Source organism: Haliaeetus leucocephalus, unplaced genomic scaffold (assembly GCF_000737465.1).
Source record: "Haliaeetus leucocephalus isolate CR32 unplaced genomic scaffold, Haliaeetus_leucocephalus-4.0 Scaffold506, whole genome shotgun sequence".
NCBI lineage: Eukaryota > Metazoa > Chordata > Aves > Accipitriformes > Accipitridae > Haliaeetus > Haliaeetus leucocephalus.
In genome coordinates this window covers 1,707,558-1,731,145 of record NW_010972942.1, presented here as the reverse complement: position 1 = coordinate 1,731,145, position 23,588 = coordinate 1,707,558, and the positions used below count along the sequence as shown (strand labels likewise).

The following is a 23,588-nucleotide window of genomic DNA, read 5'->3' as shown; positions in this document are numbered from 1 at the left end:
TAAAAAAAGTTATAGCTTATCAATGGGTTTGTAAGCAGTAGGAATACATCAACTCTATGTGTGTATATGTTTGTGTGTTATGAAAAGGATGTGTGTGGAAAGGAATGTAAATTACAAAGGATAGTGTCATCGTTTATAAGTTATTTCCTTTAACGAGTACTTCTATTCAAATCCAGATGGTGCTTGGAGAATTTTCTGCTACTGAAAAAAGAGTTCCCTTCCTCTTGGCTGTGGCTCCTTGCACCACACCTGGGAGTGACGCTGGTCACATTCCTGTTGCCTGGCTTTGGGTCTGAATGTTCCACCATGTTATCATAACGTGGATGCTCAGCTCAAGTCCCTGAGGTGATGTTCCCTTTTTCTCTGGGACATAAGCAGCATGCTGTTGTTGAACTCTAACATCGTTTCTATGTTTCACCCTTTCTCCATCTGCTGAAAGTACTCTCTGCAGACTTACCAAGAGAAGGGGAAGAAAAAGCGAAGACTGCTCGGGAGAGTACTGAGTAATTTCCTGATTTAATAAATAAAGCTTGAGAATCTTGTTGCTATTTTCTGTCACTATTTTGTGAGTAGAAAAACTACAATATTTTTAGAAACAAATGAGGAACAAAGATTCAAAGTTAAGTTTTGCTTCCAGCATTTTGAGTGTTTGTCAGATTCATGAGAGTCTCCTGGGAGCCCAAATGAGGTTATGACAATACAACAGCATATTGTTTCATTTGGTTAAGAAGGACATTTAAGCTTCCCCCCCAGCCTCCCCACCACCCCAGATTCCCACACATATTCCTAACACTACAATTGCAAACAAGATGAAGCTACTTTCGAGTTAGGATAGGAAACCAACTGGAAAGCAGCCATCAGTACTGCCCAACTGCTTAGCCCAAGAAGCAGGGCAGGCTGTCGAATCCATAGAAAGAGCAGGAAGCAAGGCAGCAGCCCGCAGGCAGGAGCAAATGAACTGACACTACCGCACTTAAAGACATATGCCTGTATGTGATCAGGACCACGCTTTCACATCCGAGTGGAAGGAAGCAGGTCACCTCTGCTCATCTCGATAGCTGATCTTCAGTCATGTTAACAGAGTTGATCCTGTTTAGAGAACATGGATTGAACCTTCCAGATGGGTATCATGGTGTGTCGTCTCTGGCACACGCTCAGAAATGTGGGAGGGTTTTCATTGCATCACCAGCACACCACCACTCTCCAGCTGGGTGCTCCTTGGAGGTCTGCCACCAAAGAAAGCTCAGATGCGGACCTGTTAGCCAAAACAGTGGTGAGAGCTACTAAACCTTCAGCTCAGTGAGCTGTTACATCAAGTACTGGACAATAACATATATCCCTTAACAGTCAGTGAAGAAAAGCAGATGCTTCTAAGCTGTTATTCTTCAACTAAAGAAGACATTTAAAATAGGTCAGCTAAACTGTTTCCTAAAGGTGCTTATCATTCTCCAAGGACTATATAGGGAGGTATTTCAAATGGAGATGCCTACGCTGCATTGAGAAGATCAGAGGCCAGGGTTCAAGAGGAGAATAGTGCTAAATTCAACAGTTCACTTAGACAAAGTAATGTACATGTTAAATCTCATTGTTAAACCAGGGCCTGACTGAGGAATGGAAACGGGGAAAGGCATGGCTGAGTCACAGAAGGCAGAGCAGGGACATCTGTTTGGGGTCGCTGAATTCAGTAGCCCCTCAGAGGTGAGGCTGCCGCAGCTCCATGCCCCAGGTACACTCAGCAGCAAGGCTGAGTTTGTCTTCCCAAAAGGCGTGCGTGCCAGCACACACATGCTGTGCATACACCTATACGTGTGGCCAGCCACACAGACCAGCACAGACTGAAACACTCAGCGTTCACACAAGCACAGACAGATCCTGTTCTCTTTCCCTCTCTGCTGATCGAGATGAAGGTGCATCAGTGGGAAATTAAGTTAAACCAGTCATTCAAATAGCTATGGAAAATGAGGAGTTAGAAGAAGAGGCGGAGGATGGCTAGTGCGGACTGTCTGTCTGGTAAAAACAGGCGGGGGGACAGTGTACTGCGAGCAGTGCGGGTTGCCAGGAGGAACAAGCTTGAGCTATAGGCAGAAAGGAGAAAAGATGTGCTTTAATCCCCTTGTGGTTTAAGACCACTCAACTAAATGTTGTGTAGGATTGTTTTTGTTTGGTGGTTTTGGTTTTATTGGCAAAATAGATTCAAAGACAGTGTTTCCACCAGAGCAGGATGCTGCAGGCTGCTGGGGGAACCCTGCCGAATCCCTCCCTCCCCAGCCTTCCTGGATAAGGCATGGATGTAGTCAGGCAGCAGAAACTGCGCTTGCAGCCTGAGTGTGGGCACATGCCAGACCTCTGCCCATAAGAGGTGAAGTACTGGGGGTGCTCTGGATGGGATCTCGTGTGGAGGAGGCAAAGGGGCTGTGACTGCTACCTGGAGCAGGGCACAGCATGGTCAGGGGGTATGGAGCCACTCAGCCCAGCTCCAGCACTGCAGGGGTTTTTTTCAGAATGCCATTTTTGACTGGGCTAATTACCATCTTCAATGCTGGGTGTTTTTCAGGAATGATGATTTATTCCCCCAGCGCCTGGGAATAGTCCCCCATCAGTCCTTCTAGGTGAGCTGTGCCACCAGCAGGCACCCAGTAGATACGCAGCAGTGTTCGACAAAAGCATAGGTGACTATGAATTTGTCTGAGCAGCAAGAAACAGTATCTTGGCCATTTTCCTTATCACTTTAACTATTTTTTAAGATATTCATTCTGATAGCACAGCTTTACATCAAAGACATAAATGATATTGACACCCCTATGATGACCACCAAGAGCTCTCAGGGTGGTTTCCAAGCTGGTTTCAGATAGAAGAGGTGGTGTTGATGCAGAGTTTGAAAATATCTTTAGTCCAACATGTCTTCAACCTGTGACTGCCAATCCTCAAAGGGCTCACAGGTATCATATAGGCAACTGCTGCTTTGGGAATCCAGACCTGGTGCTATTATACAGATTTCAGGAAAGAATTCTGGCTTGAGTACAGGTAAAATTAAGTAAAAAAGCGCATTCTTCCACCGTTTTCACAGGCTGCTGTGAATAATCTGAAATTTGTATCCAAGAACAATACAGCAATTCTTCACTGGTCCTAGAAAAGCTTTGGGAAGATGACACTTGATCACCATCTGGTCACCCCCTCCATAACAGTGACAGTGTGAGAAGAATAGCTTTCTCAGGAGATACAATGTCTTCACAAGCACTTCAGCATTTCTGAAATGATGACAGATTTAAGATTTTTTTTTTAACTTATTTCAGGTTTTCTCTCTTTCTGTCTTCTTTTTTTCTCTCAAACTGTTTAACGTCCAGCTGCTTATATACCTTGAGCAAAGGAGCATCTTGCGACAATATATTTCAGGTGCAAGCAACTTCAATCTCCTATTTCATATGACAAATCAGTTGGAAACTGTAAGTAGTAGAAGGAAATCAGGAATGTTGTTCATGCTCTGAGTAATCTACTCTTTGGCTATAGTTCCTGTTCAAATTGCCTCTTTTTCTTTATGTACTGAGCTGTTGACCTATGAGAACGTGTACTGGGGAAGCTGAGGAGAGTTGCACTGAATGGTGACTCTCATAGCAGGCACTGCGGAGGTGAGGTTAGTCTCAGCTACATCGATTCCTGGACAGTTTCACTGTTGGAGAAGAGTAGTCACAGCAGCTTGGTCCTGTGTCACTGGCTGTGACTAAAACCGTGTGTATTAATGGATAATTCTGTGTGCGTGCATGTCTGTGTGTGTGTAGATCTACATATATTGCACATCTCACCTATCCAAGGAATTTGGTGTGTCACTACACTCTTCCGTGCCCTTGACCAGTCTCCCTTCCCTGAATACCTTCTCCATAGTAATTTCATGCTTCCATTTAGAGCATTTTAAAGCCTCATTGGTTTTCTCTGAACTCTCTCCATTGATCCAATCATTTTGCACTGCATTACACAGAACTAGGCATGGTAGCATGTGTCCTGGAGGTTTTACTAGTGACAAGCAGAGCATGCAGATAACCACGGCTTGCTGGCTATCCTCCGACTGTGCATCCCAATATGAGGTTTGCCTTTTTTCAGTAATGCCACGTTTGCCACTCATTTTCAGTCTGTGATCCACTATGAACTCCCAGTGTTTGTACCAGTTCTTGCTTGTTCTCCATCTGGTACTTGTGCTCCTGCTGATATCGCCTTGTGCATTTTTCCCTCTTAAATGTCCCCCTGGCTGTTTCAAACTATTTCCTGAGTTTGTTGAGATCATTTGAATTTGAACCCTGCCATCCGGTATGCTTGCATTTCCTCTCATCTCTGTACAATCTATAAATAACATCATGGTTATTACTGAGGAGACTGAATAGGACTGGACCAGCACAAGTCCACTTGATACCTCCTTCCACTTTGACAGTGAACCATTGACAGTCCAAGTATGGTTTCTGCATCAGTTTGTACCCCTTCTCTGTAGCAGCAGCTTAATCTATCCTAAATTTATAGCATGTTTATGAACATGTCTTTGGGTTTACAGTAAAAGCTTTATGGAAGTCAACAGAAGTGACTACTACTGCTGTTCTTCCATCCATAAGACTTGTCACCCTGTGTAGAAGAACATGAGATTGGTTTGAAATGACTTATTCAGATAGGGCCTCATTCTTTAAAATACATGGGAGGGAATATAATCTTAAAATTATTCCTCTTCCTTGGCACAAGTTTTCCAAAGTCGTTAGCTTAGACTATAACGATTGCCTCTTTATTTCACAACATGCTCTCTGCCCAACTGGAGACAGAGCCAGGATAAACTGTGATGATGCTTCTTGATTACATCAAAATCCCCAGAAAAAGGAAGCGCCAGGGAGAGCCTTAATGTTGGTTCCTGTGCCCCTGGCCAGAGGACTCAGATCCTATCTGGAAAGCACAGACATTTATGTACCTAACCTTTCTTAATCTGACTGCTCTATCTCTTGTTAACTTAAATGAAAACATTTGTGTTAACTGGGTAATTAGGGGCCTTGAATGTTATGTCTTACAGTGTCAAATTGCTTTGTAGTCTTATTTTTCCACTGTTCATAAAGAGAGGAGGTTTGTGAAGGAATTAGAATTCCTTTTAAATGAATTGGCCTGTACAAATCTGTAAGAGTCAGTAGGCTATAAAACTCTGAACACTATACGGTACAAGATACAAGAAGGTGGCACAAAGTCATGCAAAGATATGACCCTCTGCTGGGAGATTCTCTATAAGGAGACTGAGAGCTCCACCTTCACTGTGTCACAGATTTTTTTCATAACAAATGAGCAGAACTTCCAAGTAAAACATGCATATGTATTTTAGATTTCAGCTCTGGAAATTCATGCGAAGATCTGAGAGATAAATGAGATTATTGTTGGCATGTATAAGTATTGTACAGTAGCTAGATACACTAAATATCTCTCCTTTCTGATAATTATGTCTACAGATTTCCCAAAGAAACCCTAAACTCTGTCAAACTTTATATAGGCCGTGCTTTAGCTGGCATGTCCCACAGCTCCACTGTAGATGTCTCCTCCTGTAGCTTTAACTGTGACACCGTGTTTATAAGCTTGAAGGACAAGATCAATTCTTGTAATGTTTTTAACCCGATTGCTGGCAGAGGACCCTCTTCTAAGGAAGTCTTATCCACAAGAGAGTGTGCCAGCGAGTGTGCTCATTTGGAAGTGAATAGAAAACCCTTTTCCCCTCCCTTACACTTCTCGCAAATAGTATGAACAATGCTGGTGATCACATTATAGCAAATAATATGAAAAATACTTCAAAATACTTTCAGTTAATACTCCACTGAGGACCTGAAATTAAATCCAGCTGTAATCCATTCACCCCACCCTTCCTAATCCCCAAAGCATGGCATTCCTCCTGATTTTACTTTTAAAAATTTTCATAACATTTGAGGAAAGTATATTTAAATACCGATTTGCTACTTGAAAGGTAAAAAGAGCAGTCTCCTTTGAAAATACTGTGTGAATGGTGTCTAACACAGCTTTCTCTCTCTGTAGTGTCTCAGGGACTGCATTATTCCCCATGTTGTTGTGCCCTTTAGTCCAAATAACATCATTTTCTTGTGCTTCCCATCTGCAGCACGATGGCTAATAGCCAATCACAACGTTTTGCATTGAAATGGCAAGGATATGCTCTAATTGCCTCCCTAACAAAGAGCTTGATTACATCCAAATTCCAGGATTTCTGAAGGCGATTTTTTCATGGCATCAGCCTATTTGTTTCTGACTGATTACCCCTTCAGTGCTAACCTTTCACTCCTTTGTATCCCAGACATCAACAGAACATCTTTAATCCAAAATGAAAATTAGGGAAGGTAACAACATCTTAAAAGCCACAGTGGAGCAATTTCTGTACAGCACAGTGTTAATCAGCATAACAAGTTGTTTCTCTGAAATAATGTGGTAAGTAGTGAGGACTTCTTATGAAGTGCAATTGCTTTAATAACACAGCCTAATCCCCCTCCACAAATCTTTGCCATTTCTTGAATTGCTCAGCCATATGTTTGCTGTCTAGTGAAACTGTCCTAATAGGTGACAAGGTTTTTGTGTGAAACAGCAGCAAAGGCCATGTGCTGGGCCCTTGGATGGGTGTGAATTCACTTTGCAGGAATACGGTTGCCGCCAAAATGAACTTACCTAAAACAGCCAAGGGAAGTTCAAAGTTACTGCCTAAGATATCAGCAAGGACAAAGATCCCCTTGCAGGAGAGTCAGTGTCTTCGCCTCTCCTCTCTGCTCCACTCTGTGTGGAAAAGACCAGGGTGCAGGGTACAGTATCCCAGGTTTAACTGTACATCACCAGGAGATGCCTTCTGTCACAAATTGCCAAATTCCGCCAAGTCCAAGGTAACAGCTATGGTATCCGGAGTCCAGACGCAGCTTTTATTTGACTTCAGTGCTCCCTGTGGTACACCAGGGCTGAGGCAGGCTCTTGTCACGCGCGCTTGCTTTTCCTGCCCCAGGAGACATCAGGCAGGGCAGAGGCAGGCAATGCTGGCAGGTCCGGAGCAACCGGAGGATGAATCCCCCACGCAGGCGTTTCCCACCGCCTCGGGAGATGCAGGCGAAAGGACGTGAGACGGAGCCTTACGGCACTCACAGAAAGAGCGCCTGACGGGAGAATAGCGTGAGTGTGGCCCTCGAAAATCAGCTAGGTTTTCATTACCTGGGGTGGGCACTAGGTCAACCTGATTGCTTTAAGTAATGCTGTTTATATGCCAGCATCAGGCTACTGATATTTCTAGATTAAGTGCATACACAAGCCAGGGAAATGGCAAATGCACTTGCTTCTTAGTGTGAAAGCACAGCTCAAGACACAGGCATCGTACCTCAGTCTAGATGTTCGTTCCATAAGTATCTGTCCCATGAAAAGTTTAGGAAAGAAGAAAAACTAATTTACAGTAAGACATAAAAATGACCTTGAGACTACACGATTCATATTCCCCCTAAAATCTCCCGGAGACACCAAGGATTGCTTTACGGACACCAATATCCCAAAGTGCTCTATTTCTGTGCTGATTTGTACCACCTGCCCTATTGTTTTTGCCTTCAACACTATCAGTTCTGTTGCACTTTTCCTGTTTTGGAAAGTCTCCAGCTCTCATGACATTTTTAAGTGACCTTTGTATAGAATGAAAGTGCCAAATACTAGGCTCCTAATAGCATACCTGCATTTAGTTAGGAACTTAAAACCCCAAAGCTATCATTATTTTAATCCCAAATCTCTGGAAAAATAAATGCAATTAAAAATTCCATAAGGAGAAAAGGAGAGAGTTGGGTTATGTCAGAGAAAAGAAGAGAGTAAATAAGTAAATGAGGACTAGGTGAGCAGTCCTTTGTTTTTTCTTTTGTTACTGTTTCCAGATCTGGAAAAAACACAGTTTGTACCAAAGTGAATGTTTATTTCCTTTTCTCAAGGAAATAAAAAGCTGAACACTGATATTTTATTGGAGAGGAAAATTTTCCATTTAACCTCAGAGAAGCATTTACAGGTTGCAGCAGGAAAAGCAAAGGAAATGCAGAGCTTGTTTGCAGCAGCAACTACTCCTTTGCCTGCAGCTCAGGGGTGGGAGACAAGCTCTGCGTGAAAGGCTCCGGATGACTTCCACCTTCCCAGAGCCGGGTCGGGGTGGGCAGCTCCAGCAGCCTCGCTGGGAGCACATCACGCTGCAAGGGGAGGGAATGAAGAAGCTACAGAGCAAAAATCCAGATTCGTAAGTCAGTTTCAGGCCATGACAGATTCTGAGCTGTAAGAAATACGTTTTTGGCTCTCTGTTAAGAGTCTAGGAGAATAAACTGGAAGCTCGTGTGCAACAGTTCATGCTGTTACGACAGTTCTTATGGAAGCTTGGTGGACAATCTTCACTTAAAATATGTGATTACAATCTGTTTGCAAAAGGTGATACTAGGGGTATCATGCTGCATCCATTCCTTGTTACGGTCACTGAGGACTTGGAGTCACAGAAACTCTGACACTCAGAGAGGTGAGTTTTAATGGTAAGGCTGAAGATGGGGAATTTGTCCCTCCACGTAGATTACAGACCAGGATAAACTCTTCCTTAAAACTGCTGTCCATAAATCTCACAGCCTTCTCTCACAGCTCATGTTTTCTAGGATTCATCCTGTTTGCCTTCTGGCAGCTGCCTCCAGTTAGTCTGCATCTACATAAAAGTGTATCCAAAGCTGGACCCAGTCTCTAGCTTTTCCAGTGATGGGTAGAGAAGAAAGGTGACCTTTACATTTTGCATTGACATATGATATCTATCTCTTAACTATCTGTTCGGCCACACCAATTTAGATTCTAATGTTCAGGATCTCCCTTAGCCTTGAGAATTTGTGTTCTTGACTGTAAAACTAGTAAGCAAAGGTTCACATCAGTACTGCAGCTCCTAACAAGCCAAAATAAACACCCGGGCCTCTCACAGTTGTTTTAATCCCACCAAGAAGGCAGGGAGAGCCCTGCATGATGGCATGGAGGCAATGACAAGGGATTAAATACTCCACTTCATGTGGTTAGCATGACTGTTGTAGAGTTACTGAACACTGGCTATCAGAGGCAAAAATTAATAAGCTGCTACAGTGCTTTTTGATTAAATATGTTTCCAGAAGTCTAGGTTTGGTTTATCTGTTTTTTCCTTAGTTAAAAGCAGAGTAAGTGCAATGGGAGGAATGAACAGCTTAGCAACTCAGCAGGACTTTGGCAGCAAACTCTACCCAACAAAATCTCCTTCATGTGCTTAACATTAAGCACATGCATACATGCTGTGCTGGAAGTAGACTGGATTGCTAAGCACTTTCCAAAATGAAGCCCTCTAGCCCTGAGATTTCTGCGGTTCATTCACACCTGCTCCACACTTCATTTCACAGGTCAAGAGCTCTTTTGCCAGAGAAACATGGAATGTGTTCTGATAATTTTTTTCCTCTTCCAAATACATGGCAGGATATAAAAAGTGGTACTGAAAGAAGTATAAACAATTTGGGATGAGACTGAAACAATGCTGTGGTAAAACCATAAGGCTGAAACAGTAAATCATACTGAAAGTCAAAAATTCTGGTGGTAAAGATGATCTTCCATATAGGAACTATTCAGCAATGAAATCGTTTACAGGAAAGGAATATTGAATCCATGAGATGATAATTTTTACACATATCAAGGAAGCAGTGCTAACCCTCTCTCAGAGGCAGATCAGTTGTGTTTTACCATTTTACTCAGAAAAGACCTTAAATATTCATGTGGAGACAAACACTGTATTTTATGTGTTGAGAAGCTTTTATTGGATCACCACAATACTTTGGATTAGTTACACTATGGCTCTGAAATATGAAATTATAGTGTAGTCATTTTCCCAATAAAAGGAAATAAGAAAATAAAGAAGCACAGTGCATGAGGCTTTGGTCACCCAACTAAGCCAAGTTTTAAGAGCCAGTCCCAGTCCAGGGCAGAGAGGGAATTTCTTCACGCTCTTTCATAGACTCTAGTGCAGACAACTCCTTTCATGGCACATTCCTAAGGCACAAAGGAAAATTAATATAAACCTTTTGCTGAGAGAAGGCGTGTCTGCTGCAGTAACCTCTGAAGTCAGTGAAAATCCAGACGTCATGTTTTACATCTTTACATAATTTTTAGAGCAAACAGCAAAGCTATTTTTATATTGCAAATGGAATGGTTTCTATTTTAACATCTTCAGACTTAATTAAGTGGCATATAATAACAAACAGATTGCAAAATTAGGCTCAGCTTCCAGAAACAAATTTACCTTCCTTGGTGTTGTTGCTGGCTTGACAGAAATATCAGCCTCACCTAGTTTATTATACCATGGCCCATGGACACATCCCATTTTACAAAGTTTTTTTTGTGGAAGCAGAAGTAGCCTGGGTAGTTCAGAGGTCAGGCTTGTGGCCTAAAAAACTTTGCACTTATGAGTCACAAAATATTCCTCCTGACCCTCTCGCCCCAGTGGCCTTCAGCGGCTCCTGGTGACTCACAGCCACAGGACGTGTGTGACAGAGGCGATGGGACATTGAAAAAGACCTCATGGGTCTGCAAAAGATGATGCCTCCTCCACAAACCTGTTTGAGGCAAGGGGCAGACAGCAGGATGCCGATAGAAGATGCACCCTACCTCTCTGCTTTTTGAAGATGGTATAATATTTAGAAAAAGTTTACACAGAAATGCAGCCATGAGGAGATGCAAATCACCCTTCCAAATGTACGAGAGCTTAAAACAAAATGCAGTCAGAACAAGCTAGCATGTAAAGGCTTAATGCTGCTGATTTCAAACAAGGCACCAAAATTAGTTTGGCTCCACTCTTTAAATACTGAACAAAAACTTTCTTTCACTCAAAAGTGAAATCTTAATTTTAGTAATGATCCTTACAGCTGGGGTCCCTAAAGTGTGTTATCACCCTGGCTGGGCCAACCCATGGCTTTCACATGGCTGCTGGAGAAAGGCAGGTTGAATGGGGGGGTGAGGGAAAGCCAGCATTCCCCTGCCCCTGGGAAAGATGTGGTTCCCTCACCGCAGCAGGCATTTTGAAGGAGCCATCAGGACCTGCCAGTCCCCACTGCAGGTCACCACGCAGGCAGGCATGGGCACAGAGGTGCTGCTGGCTTTCACACAATAAACCTCAAGCACCTGCTTAGTGCGCTTGGCATGCTCATGTGGAAAAAGCAAACAGAAGTGTGTGAATTGATGGTTTTTAGTGGAAATAGATGTGTGAAAAGGTGTAAAATCAGTTTTCTAAGGTGGACAGGATTTATTCCAAAGATAGGAAAAGGGAAAGAGCCGTTCCAGGGACAGCAGTACCCAACTTGCAAACTTTTATTTGCATTTGACAGGTTTCTGCTATTTGAAAATCTCATTTCTTTTAAGAATATATAATAATCTTGGGAGCAGTAAATATTCTGCCAATTAATGGTAGCTCTGCTGACACAGTCACTTTAAAGACAATTTGCTCTATGGAACGATATTTATTTCCTTCCAGCTTGTTTGCTAAGCTTGGTTCCCTTTTTGTCCCTCTTAATTTATCTCATAAGCCAGAGAGAAAGCCAAAATTGACAGTCTATTTAGACAGAAGCAAACTGAAGGCTGCATCCTTCTGACCTTTATCAGCATACAAGGAGTGTGAACTTACCACCACCATTTTCCCATCAACCAGTCTTCTCTTTATCGTGCTCTCTTTGCCATTCCACTTCTGCACTTGCACCAATGCTCCTTTCTCCAAGGTTACAACACTCTGCAAAGGCCAAGAAAGAGTTTCAAACTGCAGTCTGAGCTTTGCAGGTTAGAGCAGCAATTCACTTTACGTTCAGCAAAATCCACATTCTTGGCTAATGACACGCTTTGTAACATTAGTTTCAGCACCATACTATTTCTTCTTCAATGCTTTCTTTGAATAGTTTGGAAAACTCTAGTGCACTAGGGGGCTAGGAAAAACTCCTTCTGGTGCTGTTCTAGGACGTCAAGATTACTCAGAGATCATCAGACCCCTACCTTTACTTTCCGGTCATCTGCTGTTGTTTCATCAAACTGCTGGCCCAGTTTGAAAGAGATCGTTGTATTTTTGAAGGTGCTTTCAGTTCTGATGGTTACTATGTCCCCTTTCATACTGATGATCACATCAGGCTTTGCCAGGCCACCTAGTTTCCGGGTAGCCAAGCCCACTCCTAGAAATCAGAAACAAATCTGAAATTACATTCTAGCAAGCAAGAAACTCAGTATCCTTTCATAAATCTTCAGTGGAAGAATAAGGAACAGTTCCTTCTTGAATAGTCTAATGCTTGATTCAGATGAGACACTAATTCTTCAAATGAGGAAGTACTGCGTTCAGAGGCTGAGGCAGCCCCAGTTGATAGAGTGCACCTTCAGCAAGCAATAAAGATATACATGAGTATACACTTGCATACATTTAGCTAAGAAGAAACAAAGATGGTTACGAATCTGCATGAATTTGTGTAGCGATAGAATGGGTAGAAAAATTCAGAGGAATTGTCTGTTCCTCATAAAAGCTTGCAAAAATCCTTTCTTAAAAAAACTCTTGACAAATCTGAGAATCTGCACTTTTGTTAACCAGCTGCATGGAAGAAACTGGATACTGAACTGCCAATGCGCTGGTGTTTGTTCATTAAAACATAGTGGAGATTGGGCAATTCCTAGGTTGCTACTAACGTTCCTTAAGGATCGTTGCATGTAAACGTCAATGAAAAGTACAAGTATGAAATATAAAAAATGTTGAAGCATAAGAACAAAGAGCTGCAGAGAGCTTCAGGGAAAATCCCATGACAAAAGCCTTTTATGTTGCCTAGTGCCTTTCAGTCCAGTTCATTGTATACAAGTTGTGAGGTCTGGGGCAAATTAGAATGACGGCCACCGATGTTGTATTGCTGTTTTATAAAAGCAGAAAGGGGATAGCTGTAGCTATTGCCTTTGTTAATGCTACACTATGCTCAGATGAAAAGATCCATATAAAAGGGTATAAAGTTATCTGTATAGTATAACACTATTTGCAGTAATTATTCTATACTGAACACTTCAGATCTTCAGAAAAATATCTGTAGCTGGACTTTCATCCCACGTTTACTCTGGTTAATTAATTAACTGCAATTCTTTTGTTATTCAGTTTAACATTTCAAATAAAGGGAATTAGTGTCTCAGTGAATCATTTATATAGCAAAAGCAATGCTGTAGCTGACTGTCTGTGGACTTGCTATATAGGAATGAAGCCAGCATTAAAATGAAAAACAATGCCTAATTTATTACATTCCTGGCATTCTTCAGTAACAGATAGATTCATTCATAGGATTTAGACCTCTGAAACCAAAGTGTCATGAGACATCAGCTCCATTATATATTGTAAATTATCACAAGTCACGAGTTTAATGGTGCAGTCAAGAGAAACATAAAAAAAATGCTGCATCTCCATAGATTCTTCTCATTACAGAAAAATGAATTAGATCAGGCCAGTTCAGCTAGACAAAAGTAAATTTATAACAGTAATTCAGCACCTACCTTTCTGTTTTTCCATTTTAGATGCTAAAGGAAAGAAATTAAATTATGCTAGAAAAGTAATTAAAGCGCTTTTGTGGCCAGGAAGAAGGCACCATCCATGAGTAAAGCATAAGATGAAGAATAGACATTCCCAAAGGAAACTTAAAAAAAAAAAACCAAAGAACATTTCTCACCCAGTTCTTTCATATAGTCATCAAAATTTTCACTGGAGACAAGTTTCCAGGTTCCCACAAATCGGTTACACATTGTACAGGCTTTGTGAGGCAGTGGTCCTGCAGAGAGAGGCAGTGGCCACAGCAGCTCTCGGTGGGAGTCAGAGAGATTGTGTGCCCGACTCAGACCTCGCTGGCCTCCTTTTAAAGATGCCCCATCCCTGTAGCGGTCAGGAGGGGCCAATAGGAGAGGCAGTGCCAGGGCAAGACAATGTGCACCTTGTCCAAGGCAGCCGTATCAGTACCAAGGCTCCGGGTGATGCCTGCCTCGGCTTCCTCCACTGAATAGATCAAGACACTGAGGGGTGCGTGGGGATGGGGACGTCAGCTTACCGCTGCATCCGCAGAGCAGTCAGGGGACACTGCGGTGGGGTCTCGGCAACACGGAGACAACCAGGCACAAGACCACTGGGTCCATATGAAACTCGGCTCTGGCTGTCCTCCCAGTGCCATTCTCCTGCTATCACCCTATAGACTAGACTAGGCTAGAGTAGACTAGAATAGAATATTTCAGTTGGAAGGGACGTACAACAATCATCTAGTCCAACCACCTGACCAATTCAGGGCTGACCAAAAGTTAAAGCATGTTATTAAGGGCATTGTCCAAATGCCTCTTAAACACTGACAGGCATGGGGCATCGACCACCTCTGAAGGAAGCCTGTTCCAGTGTTTGACCACCCTCTCGGTAAAGAAATGCTTCCTAATGTCCAGTCTAAACCTCCCCTGATGCAGCTTTGAACCATTCCCACTGGATACCAGGAAGAAGAGATCAGCACCTCCCTCGCCACTTGCCCTCCTCGGGAAGCTGTAGAGAGCATTACCACTGTTGTCACCTGTGTGCTAGTCAGGTAAATGAAAGCCACGTGGATTTGGGGGAGGAGCTATCACAAAGCTGCTATACATAGTGTTTTGTTGTTGTTTTTTTGTTTTACTTTCATGATTGATCCTGGAAAGGGTCTGGATGTTTTATCATTTAAAGGCAGAAATGAATTATACTGTTCTGTTTGCTCCCTTTGCATCAGAGCAATGATCCCAAGCTGGGGGTTCTTCCCTGTACATACCCCAGACAGCACCACAAAAAGAAGAAGCAGCCAAACTTTGCTGCCTCTCTTCTTCCACAACAGGGCATGTTCAGAAGATCATTGCATCGGTGGAGATCAGCTCTTGTGCTTGGCAGGTGGATGGCATGAACCATCCAGGCTGAGTCATTAAAAGGCTTATTCTCAGTTCAAAGTCACTTGGTGAGAGGTAAGCAGGTTTACTGGGTTGGGAGGAGGGCATATAGTGCTCTCTTTTTGCCTTTCTACCTGGGTAGTTTGTCTGCCATAGAGTTAAGAGCAGATTTAAGCAGCGCAGTCATATAAGGCGTTGCATTCAAACATGTCCTACTATTGTCAGATTTCCTCAAGTTTCCCTTCTCCCGTGAAGAGGGTCCATGTCTGCCTTGTGCTGGAGAGCCCAGAAATGGACCCAGCATTCCAGGTGTGGTCTTGCCAGTGCTGAGCAGAGGGGAAGGATTATCTCCCTGAACCTGCAACACTCCTCCTAATGCAGCCCAGGACATCACTCACCATCTTTTCCACAAGAACACATTGCTGGCTCATGTTCAACTTGGTGTCCACCAGGACCCCCAGGGCCTCTTCTGCAAAGCTGGGTTTGAAAGTTTGAAAAGTTTGAGTTTGAAAATTCAAAAACTTTTTAAAAGATGTACATTTAGAACTATTGTCTTGTGGTTAGTGAAAACCAGACACAAAGAACAAATCCATAAACCATATGTATATTTGACCAGCAGGAATTTAAAGCATTGTAATTCAAGACACCTCAAACTATCTGAAACCATTTAGTGTAAGACCACATCAACTGTAGTTCTGTCCTTCCTCTTCCTAAACTATCTTCCTGGGGAAAACGATTACTTGCTACTTTGAAGGATTAGATGGCATCTTTCTTACTTGTATGAATAATAGTTGCCTGTTTGACTTTTTTTGCAGGATTACATTTTCTGGGTTATGACCACTTACAGGGGCTTTTCAGATCTACATTGTAAGGGAGGTTGTGGGACCAGATTTCTTCTGTTTAGGATAGAAAGAGTGAGATGGAGCTGATGCTGGGCCAAGGAGGGTGAGGTTTGGGTCTCATCTTGAAACCTGTCATATGCAAGAAGCACAACATGTTTAAACAGTAGAACAATACAGCCTGAGCAGTGAAAATATTGTAGTCTTTGGATTATACTGGGGCTGTGGGGAAATAACAAGGTCTTAAGTCACAAATTTTGGTTGTATATAAAAAATGTTTTTATCCCATCAGTCATAACATCAACAAGGGTAAATTGATCAGAACTTCCCATTACTGCTCAGGTCTAATGACAGTGCAGTGTGAGGAAGGAAAGTCTAGAGTGACTGAAAATGAAAGCAAAGTAAAGAAAAACTCTTTCTCTCCCACAGTAGGAAGCAGATGCTGTATCTGTAACGTGTAAATAAATGTCAGTCTTTGAAGGTGTTGGCCACACAAAGCTCTTCTAAAGCAGAGATGCATTATATCACATTGTGTCTAAAGAATAGCTAGCTCTTTTATCCATTCCCTGGAAATGAGAAAGCTCCTTCTAAATAAAACTATCCATTATTTCTCAAGGAATAATATGAAAATATTCTACCGTTGCTCCTCAGGCATTCTTTGTTCTTTCATTTAACTGTCTTATCCACATAAAGGCACTTTAACAAGACGAGGCTGGTGCCTTTGGGAAATAAAAGATGATTGGGATGTTGTAAAATCAGGCCCAAAGAAATTGAAGAAGAGCAAATTAGTCAGAATAGGACAGCTATACTGCAGTACCAGTAACCTTAAGAACAAAAGTGACAGAGAATTATTTATACAGACAAAACCCCAGTCTTAAGCAGTCTCAAACAATGTTGACATTGCTAGCATCTATCTCTTTGTCACTAAGAAAAATCAGCACTTTCATTTAAAGGATTTACAGTCTAGAAAGAAGAAGAGCAGGGAATTATATCTCAGTAGAACTAATATCTGTGGAAACCAATCTTTTCTTCAAGTTTAAAGGAAAAAAATTGTCAAGGATTGTGAGTACATGTGATAAGAGGGAGCTTTGATTCCCCTTTTTTGCTTATGGTTGGGGTAAAACAGGATTTGAAATCAATGCACTTGGAGATTGTGAAGCAGCACTAGAGATAAAGGTAAAAATTGGTAAAAATAGTGAGTGAAAAAATCTAAAGAAACTGTTTAAAGAAATATGGAAAATAAATTCATGGCAATTTCTTTAAAGGAAATATGATATGGGCAAATTCAGTGCCAAAAAAAGTCTAAATTAAATTCCTAGGAGAGTGATGAATAAAACAGAGATAAAAGCAGAGAACAGAGGCCAAATGACTGCCTGGCTGTGAGGACACCAAGGATGTTTTAACACTGACGCTACAGAGCCGATGGATCGCCTCCGAACACGAGGCCAGCACTCTGCCTCTTCCCAATTGCTACACTGGAGGGTGCAAACAGCCTTTTGTCTCCTTAGCTGGGGCATCCCACGCGACCAGACCAAGATTGCTGGGGCCGAGGGAACGGGTGGCAGCTCAGGGCAGACTGCAGAGCTGGGCGCTCTCCGGGCTTGACTGGCCAGGACGCAAAAGCACTCCAAGTTCCTTCCAGGGGAAACGAAGAGTTAAAAGAAAACCAGAAAAATAACAGAAAGGGCAAAGCTCAGAAAAAGCCTTGCTTCCTCTTTCTCCTGAGCTGCTAAAAATCTGTGGGTGTGAGTCCCCTTTCCCTCTTGTCATCCAAGAAACCTGTAAAGGAGTAGTGAGCAAATATGCTAACAACGGGCAAAGACCTCCTCCGCTCAGCATTCGGGGTGCCTGCTGCGATAAGCATGTTGCCCACGGGGTTTGTAGGGGTTTGGTGACATCCTCCTGTTTCAGAGGGGAGTGCTATGGGATGGTTTCTGATTTTTGGAGAACAGTTCAGCATTACAGAAAAGAGAGGGGCCCCTGTGCTGCTCTACAGGCAAGGACAAGACACTGATCTGCTTTGACCCCTTAGAAATGTGTGGTGTCACCTCCATCCAGGCCTGAGAGCACACACCTTTTTTGCCAGAGAGGAATTATCTCCATTTATTCAAGAAGTCACAAGGCTTCTGCCTTTTTTAGAGAATAAATTTTGGCCTTCTTCAGAGAATAAATTTCAGACATGTTCATATTCCAAGAAAAGCATCACTAATATTTCATTATAGCGCTGGCCCTGTTAAAGTTTATAGACAGAATGTCACTTTACTGAAATTTCCAAAAGTTGAAGTTTTAAGTGGATTGATTCATTCACAAAGTCTGAATTCATTCACCAGGTACTAGAATAAATGGTGATGCTTTCAGAGGAGATTACCTGCCTCTGAAAAAAACAGGCTGTGAATGTTACAATTGTAACTGCAGGCTTTATTAAGAATATAGGATTTCTGGAAAATAAAGGCTGCTGTATGTATATTGGAATATTGGAAATTTGACCTCTGAAATATAGTATTTCCATATCTGTGGACAATGGGATATATTTAACTATGGGCTGATCTTTAATGTCTATATATAGCTTATTTAAGTCAATGTTGCTGCTTCTTATGATCATCTCTCCCATGTAGGTTTTCTGTCACTAAACTGTAGTTTTATCCTAGCTTTTGCAAATAATGTTGGTTCTTGTTAACTGCTAAGTAGGTTTAATATTCTATATATGGGGTACTCTGAAGCATACTTTCTTCCCCTATGCAACTGCTGTTCTTTAGGCTGATGAGATTTCACAACCAATGAAACCAAGGTAAAAAGAGGAGAGCTGTTTTTTCATGGTTTTTTTTAAGATTTTCTGCAGAATTTACTGATAGTCTTTTGGAACTGCTCTTAAATGACCCCTTAGCTCATCCAGAGTGTAAAGTCCTCCTTTTTCTTTTCCCCTCTCCAGTTGTATTAATAGTGCAGAAACTTGGGAACAGTCTGAGTCATGCAGAGGAAAGTTCAAGTGTATGAGGTCTCTGCTGCTGGCAGTAGGGACTCAGCACCATTGCCTCTGACAGCTGACCTCAGGAATGTCAGGAATATGTGGAATTTGGTTCACAGATCTTAATTGCAAAGCTTGAGATATGCTCCTTTCACCATTTCGTGGTTACTGCACACATTTTCAGACTCTTCTTGTCCAGGTTTTCCCTGGACTTCTCATTTTTTTTGTCCTCAGTTTGAGTCCTCCCAGGTGTAGAAATTAGACCTTTCATGCACACAAAGTTTTGAAATAGGAAGCCAGACTTAAGGACAGTAGAAGGTAGATCAAGAATAAGAAGTGTTGAAAACCATAGTGTCCAAAGGGCTTTGCATCTAGAGAGGCTCGCATTTCCAAGACCAATCTAACCTAATGAGCTAGCAGAAAATGCATATAGGAAATAAAGTTTGTACCACTAGCAAACTTTTACAGGCTTTTAGTAAGCCTGAGAGTACTTTTTAGGCTATGATTCTTAATTCAAGTCTTTTTGTCTAATCTAGGACAAAAAGAGTTGTTAAAGGACATCATTAACAAAATAATCTGAGAACTGCAGCAGATGCAATTTCACACTTCAGGTGGAAGAGGACAAGATCAAGCCACTTCAGATGATCCCCGGGGTTAAAATTGTCGGCATTTGTGCAAGGAGGAGCTGCCTGGTTCCCTGCTCACTTTGGAAGCCAGTGCTGGGCATCCGCAGTAATTGCCCTCCTCCCTGCCCCAGGAACAACACCGTTTGCGCAAAGCCAAGAAAAGCAGCCCTGTTATTCCCCTTGCTGTGCACAGACTCCTTGCAGTGGGTAGCCCACATGCAGCGCTCACCAGAGGATGTTTTTGTGTCCAGGTCTACATCTATCACTGTCACACAACAAGTGTCACTCACTGGATCATCTCTGATCCTCTTTCCACAGTGAGATGGGTCAGTTACCGACTGTGGTACTAGTTCTCACACGATACTTTCCCGCACAGCACCCCTTCCCATGTTGCATCCCCCCCAAACCTCTTTCTGACAAACTCCAGCACAAGCACAGGTTGTAGAAAGCTGAATATTTTATTGAATAGCCACAACAAATTAGACTAGCTGTGTGTAACTGTTTTGGGATGTATCTGTAAAAAGTACAGTTCTCTTTAAAACAGATTTGTGGAGTTTTTCTCCTTTGGTTAAGTTGTTTTTCTCCAGCTTTAAGCATTAGTCCTGTGTGAAGATGCCTTCTTCATGCTTTTTCATAAACTCTTTTGCAGGTAACGTTATTCATGCTGCATTCCTGGAAAGGAAGGCAAATTTAATCAGCTTTTAACTCTCACTAAATATTTGTTAGTCAGAAGGTAGAGAATTACTTATCCATTGGGAGCTAGTATAAGAAAATATTTGCTTTTCTGCTCCTCTAAAACCAATTGCCAAAATGGTGAAACTCAAGTTTGAGAGCTTCAGAAACAGAATTCTGAAATACAAGCACAAGACTGAAAGAACATTAAAGGACTGCTTCAGCCACCCCCAGGAGATTTTTAATCTCCTCTTAAAAACCTCTAAAGAAGGGTCCTAGGACTTCTATGGAGGGTGATTGGTCTCTGGAGCTGGGCATTAGCCTTTTTTCCTTTCACCTTTTGCAGCTGTGGCTTGTCTTCTTCACACACGTGTGCACAACACATACCCACACATACACACACACAGAGTCCTACACAGCTTTCAGACTTGCAGCTGCTGGTGTCAGCCTCTGCATGTTAGGCTCTGTCCTCATCTATTTTTCTGTTAGACCAACTCTGTTTTGTTCAATTTTTCTTAATGAAGTTGTTTTTTAAAACTATTTCTATTTATTCTCCTCTGGTCTTTATCCAAAGAAATTTAAATATTAAAGTTATGGACATACTATTTTTCTCTAGGGTAGAGCAGAACACTTCAGGAATTTCATGTATGTGTATTGTTTTGTAGCATGTAGGAATCTCAGCTGCCTTTTATGAACACAGTTTTAGTCCCCTCCCAGATTCTTCAAAGTGTCTTTACTAAAACTGGAGAGCAGTGCTGGGAAGCCCCATGCTGTAGGTGGGCCTCACTGGCACCAAGTCAAGCACAATACGCTCTGACCAGGTAACACCAACCAACAGAGCTTGGATACAGGTTTCTTTTTTTTGCTATAACATCACATTATTGACACAGTTGTGGGTGATCCATAGCACAGTTCCCACAGATGGCTGTTGAGTCTCTACTGGAGATGAACAGGAGCATTTTGCATCAGCACAGAGCAGACGCACTTAACATGGGCTTTGCTAATGCTTCCTCTATACTGTTCAGGACTTAAAGATTCTGATATGCAAAAATTTCCCTCACAGGGATGTTGTTTTTTTCTACCTCCTCTTTCCTAACCATGTCTTGCTATGAAAGTAGAACAGGCACCTCCATATCATTCCATAAGTTTAACGGCATTTCAGTTTTAATATATACTCCAGACTCATTCAGAGAGACTTCTCACGAAGTGCACAGAGCCCTTTCAGATGCCTTCACTCGCTGTGTTTGAATCCAATGTAATATATCTGCCAAACATGAATTCTGTACAAGGAATTCAGTGATTATGTAGCAAAAATGAACTCACCACCACCAGGTTCCCATCCACCACTTTTCTCTTTATGATAGTCTCTTTTCCGTCCCACTTCTGCACCTGGTTCAGTATGCCATTGTCTAGGGTTATGACGTTCTACCAAAGAAAAAAAAAAAGCAAAGTGTGGCTGTTTCATCAGGGTGCTCTGGGCTGAAGACAAGACTGTCTCCATGTCCAAACAGCACTGACACACAAAGCCTCCATAGCACTCTTACCTTTGAAGGCAGCATTTCTACACTGGATGTTAAAATCACAACTCCGTCCTCCTGCTCCCACATCCCTTTTGAGACATGTATTTGTAAAGTGCTGGGTTTGGACTCACCTTTGTTTTTCTGTCATCTGCTGTGGTCTCATCAAACTCTTCACCCAGCTTGAAAGAGATCTCTGTATTTTTGAAGGTACTTTCTGTTTTGATGGTTATCACATCACCATTGATGCTAACAGTTACATTGGGCTTGGCCACACCAGCCATTTTCCTGGTAGCAAACCCCACACCTGTAAATGAGACAGGGCACTATGAAATTTTTATCTTTACTCAATGTTTTTCTCTTATTTGTTGGGGGAAAAAAAAAGATTTCAGTGCTGATTTCCCTATTACTTTCTGAATTTTTTATTCATTCTATGTTGCAGAGGTTCTTTTTAACATCCCACTAGCTTGGTATGGTTATAGACCAAGCTGGGTGGGATGACATAAGGGAATTCTCTGCTCTGACATTGCCAGAATAGTAAAAGCAATATTTTTGAAGACTGAGACAAGATTTTAGCAGTAGATATTTGCACATACACTTGTTTGAAATAGCTGCAGTGGTTTGTACACTAACTTGTATGCTAACTGTATCTAAAAGTAAATAAGCAGAAATACATGACAGTTTCTAAGCCACAAAATCAAACAAACAAACAAGGAAAAAAAAAGAAAGCACTTTTTATATTTATCGGTGGCTAGGGTGAATAAAAGGAAATGATTAAGAAATAGCTGGCAATGGTCATGTCCTGAGTAAAATCTGGGGTAAAGAGTAAGAGCGCAAGAGTCTCACTGAAAGCTGTCTGAATGCTGCATAAATCTCAGTAAGTATTTTACCCCTAATCTCCAAATAAACCCCTACCTTTTTGACATGTACTGATCCAATCAGTCCAAGTTACCCCATACCTCAACCCCACTAAAAGAATGTGGAATCCTTTTAAAGCCCAATTTTAATTCTAAGCAAGAAGTCTACGCCTTTAGAGAAGAGTGTTATCCCTCAAATCTTTTGCAAGTATCTGCATGAATCCATGCAATTTTCTTTGTTAATACTCACTGGAGGCAGCTACAGAATTTCATTCACTATAATAGCCGTGACAATTAATTGGTCTCCTAGTCCAGTAGCAATATAAAGAAGTTTAGGTGTATTGCCTTTAGACATAGAGAAGCTTGCTGCATTCTAGCATTACACTGTTTTGTATGTCCAAGGATAAAAGCTAATTCACACAAAATATTGCAGTGACATGTTTTACTTCCATTTATAACACTACTAAGTAGGCACGCATAGACTTGGCTTACCTGAAACTATTCCTCCCAATCAAAGTTATTCTACATTATAGGAATTTGACACCACTAATTCAAACAGCCAAGTTCTCCAGTTTAAGACCATCTGATCAAAATAGTTGGACTAAAACCACCTTGGTAAACAGCATAACCACAAAAAGCAAGTAAGGAATAAAGTTAAAAATCAGCATTCTTTCCCTGTCCCAGATACAACAACTCCAGATAACAATTCTCACCCAGCTCTTTCATATAGTCCTCAAAGTTTTCACTAGAAAGGAGCTTCCAGGTGCCCACAAACTGGTCACACATTTTGTCAGGCTAGAGAGAAGTCTTCCACAGGATCAAGCAGAAATGCAGGACAGGAGGATAGTATGAGCTCCAGGAGATCAGGAGTTATCTTTAAAAAGGAGCCTTGGCCACATGATACTCTAGGATGACCAATGAAGAGGGAGTCCCAGTGCCCAGTGTTTTCCTTCCTCCCCTACCCCTCCTTTGCCAGTAGGTCATAGTGCTATTATTCATATGCCCTTACTAGCACAAAGATCACTCTCTTGTTTTTATTTAATTATTTTTGTCATTCAAGAACACTTCACCCTAAAGGCAAATAATTAAATCATATTGTCTTTCAGAAGAAAAAGGAAAGCTCAACTCACAGAGGGTTATGTTCTCTCCCATACCACTTCAGTCGGCCTTATCAAATGGAC

The 23,588-nt window shown here is 41.9% G+C and overlaps 2 protein-coding genes across 3 annotated transcripts; both read right to left on the bottom strand.

Moving 5' to 3' along the window:
* Window positions 1–864: 864 nt before the first annotated feature.
* LOC104837001 (myelin P2 protein) lies at window positions 865–13,866 on the bottom strand. Of its 2 annotated transcripts, none has more exons than XM_010575849.1 (4): window positions 13,719–13,804; window positions 12,031–12,203; window positions 11,672–11,773; window positions 865–1,089 (listed from the first exon to the last, which is right to left on the bottom strand). In XM_010575849.1, exons 1-4 carry the CDS (start codon window positions 13,789–13,791, stop codon window positions 1,075–1,077), a joined length of 363 nt encoding a protein of 120 aa, XP_010574151.1. In that variant the 5' UTR covers window positions 13,792–13,804; the 3' UTR covers window positions 865–1,074. The 2 variants fall into 2 exon arrangements, with proteins under 2 accessions (XP_010574151.1, XP_010574150.1); XM_010575848.1 differs by lacking the exon at window positions 865–1,089 and adding an exon at window positions 9,747–10,044 and having other exon boundaries at window positions 13,719–13,866.
* Window positions 13,867–19,800: 5,934 nt separating this feature from the next.
* On the bottom strand, window positions 19,801–23,267 carry LOC104837000 (fatty acid-binding protein, adipocyte-like). Its single transcript, XM_010575847.1, has 4 exons — window positions 23,121–23,267; window positions 21,685–21,857; window positions 21,357–21,458; window positions 19,801–20,033 (listed from the first exon to the last, which is right to left on the bottom strand). The coding sequence occupies exons 1-4, from the start codon at window positions 23,191–23,193 to the stop codon at window positions 19,983–19,985; spliced, it is 399 nt and encodes a 132-aa protein (XP_010574149.1). The 5' UTR covers window positions 23,194–23,267; the 3' UTR covers window positions 19,801–19,982.
* Window positions 23,268–23,588: the final 321 nt, after the last annotated feature.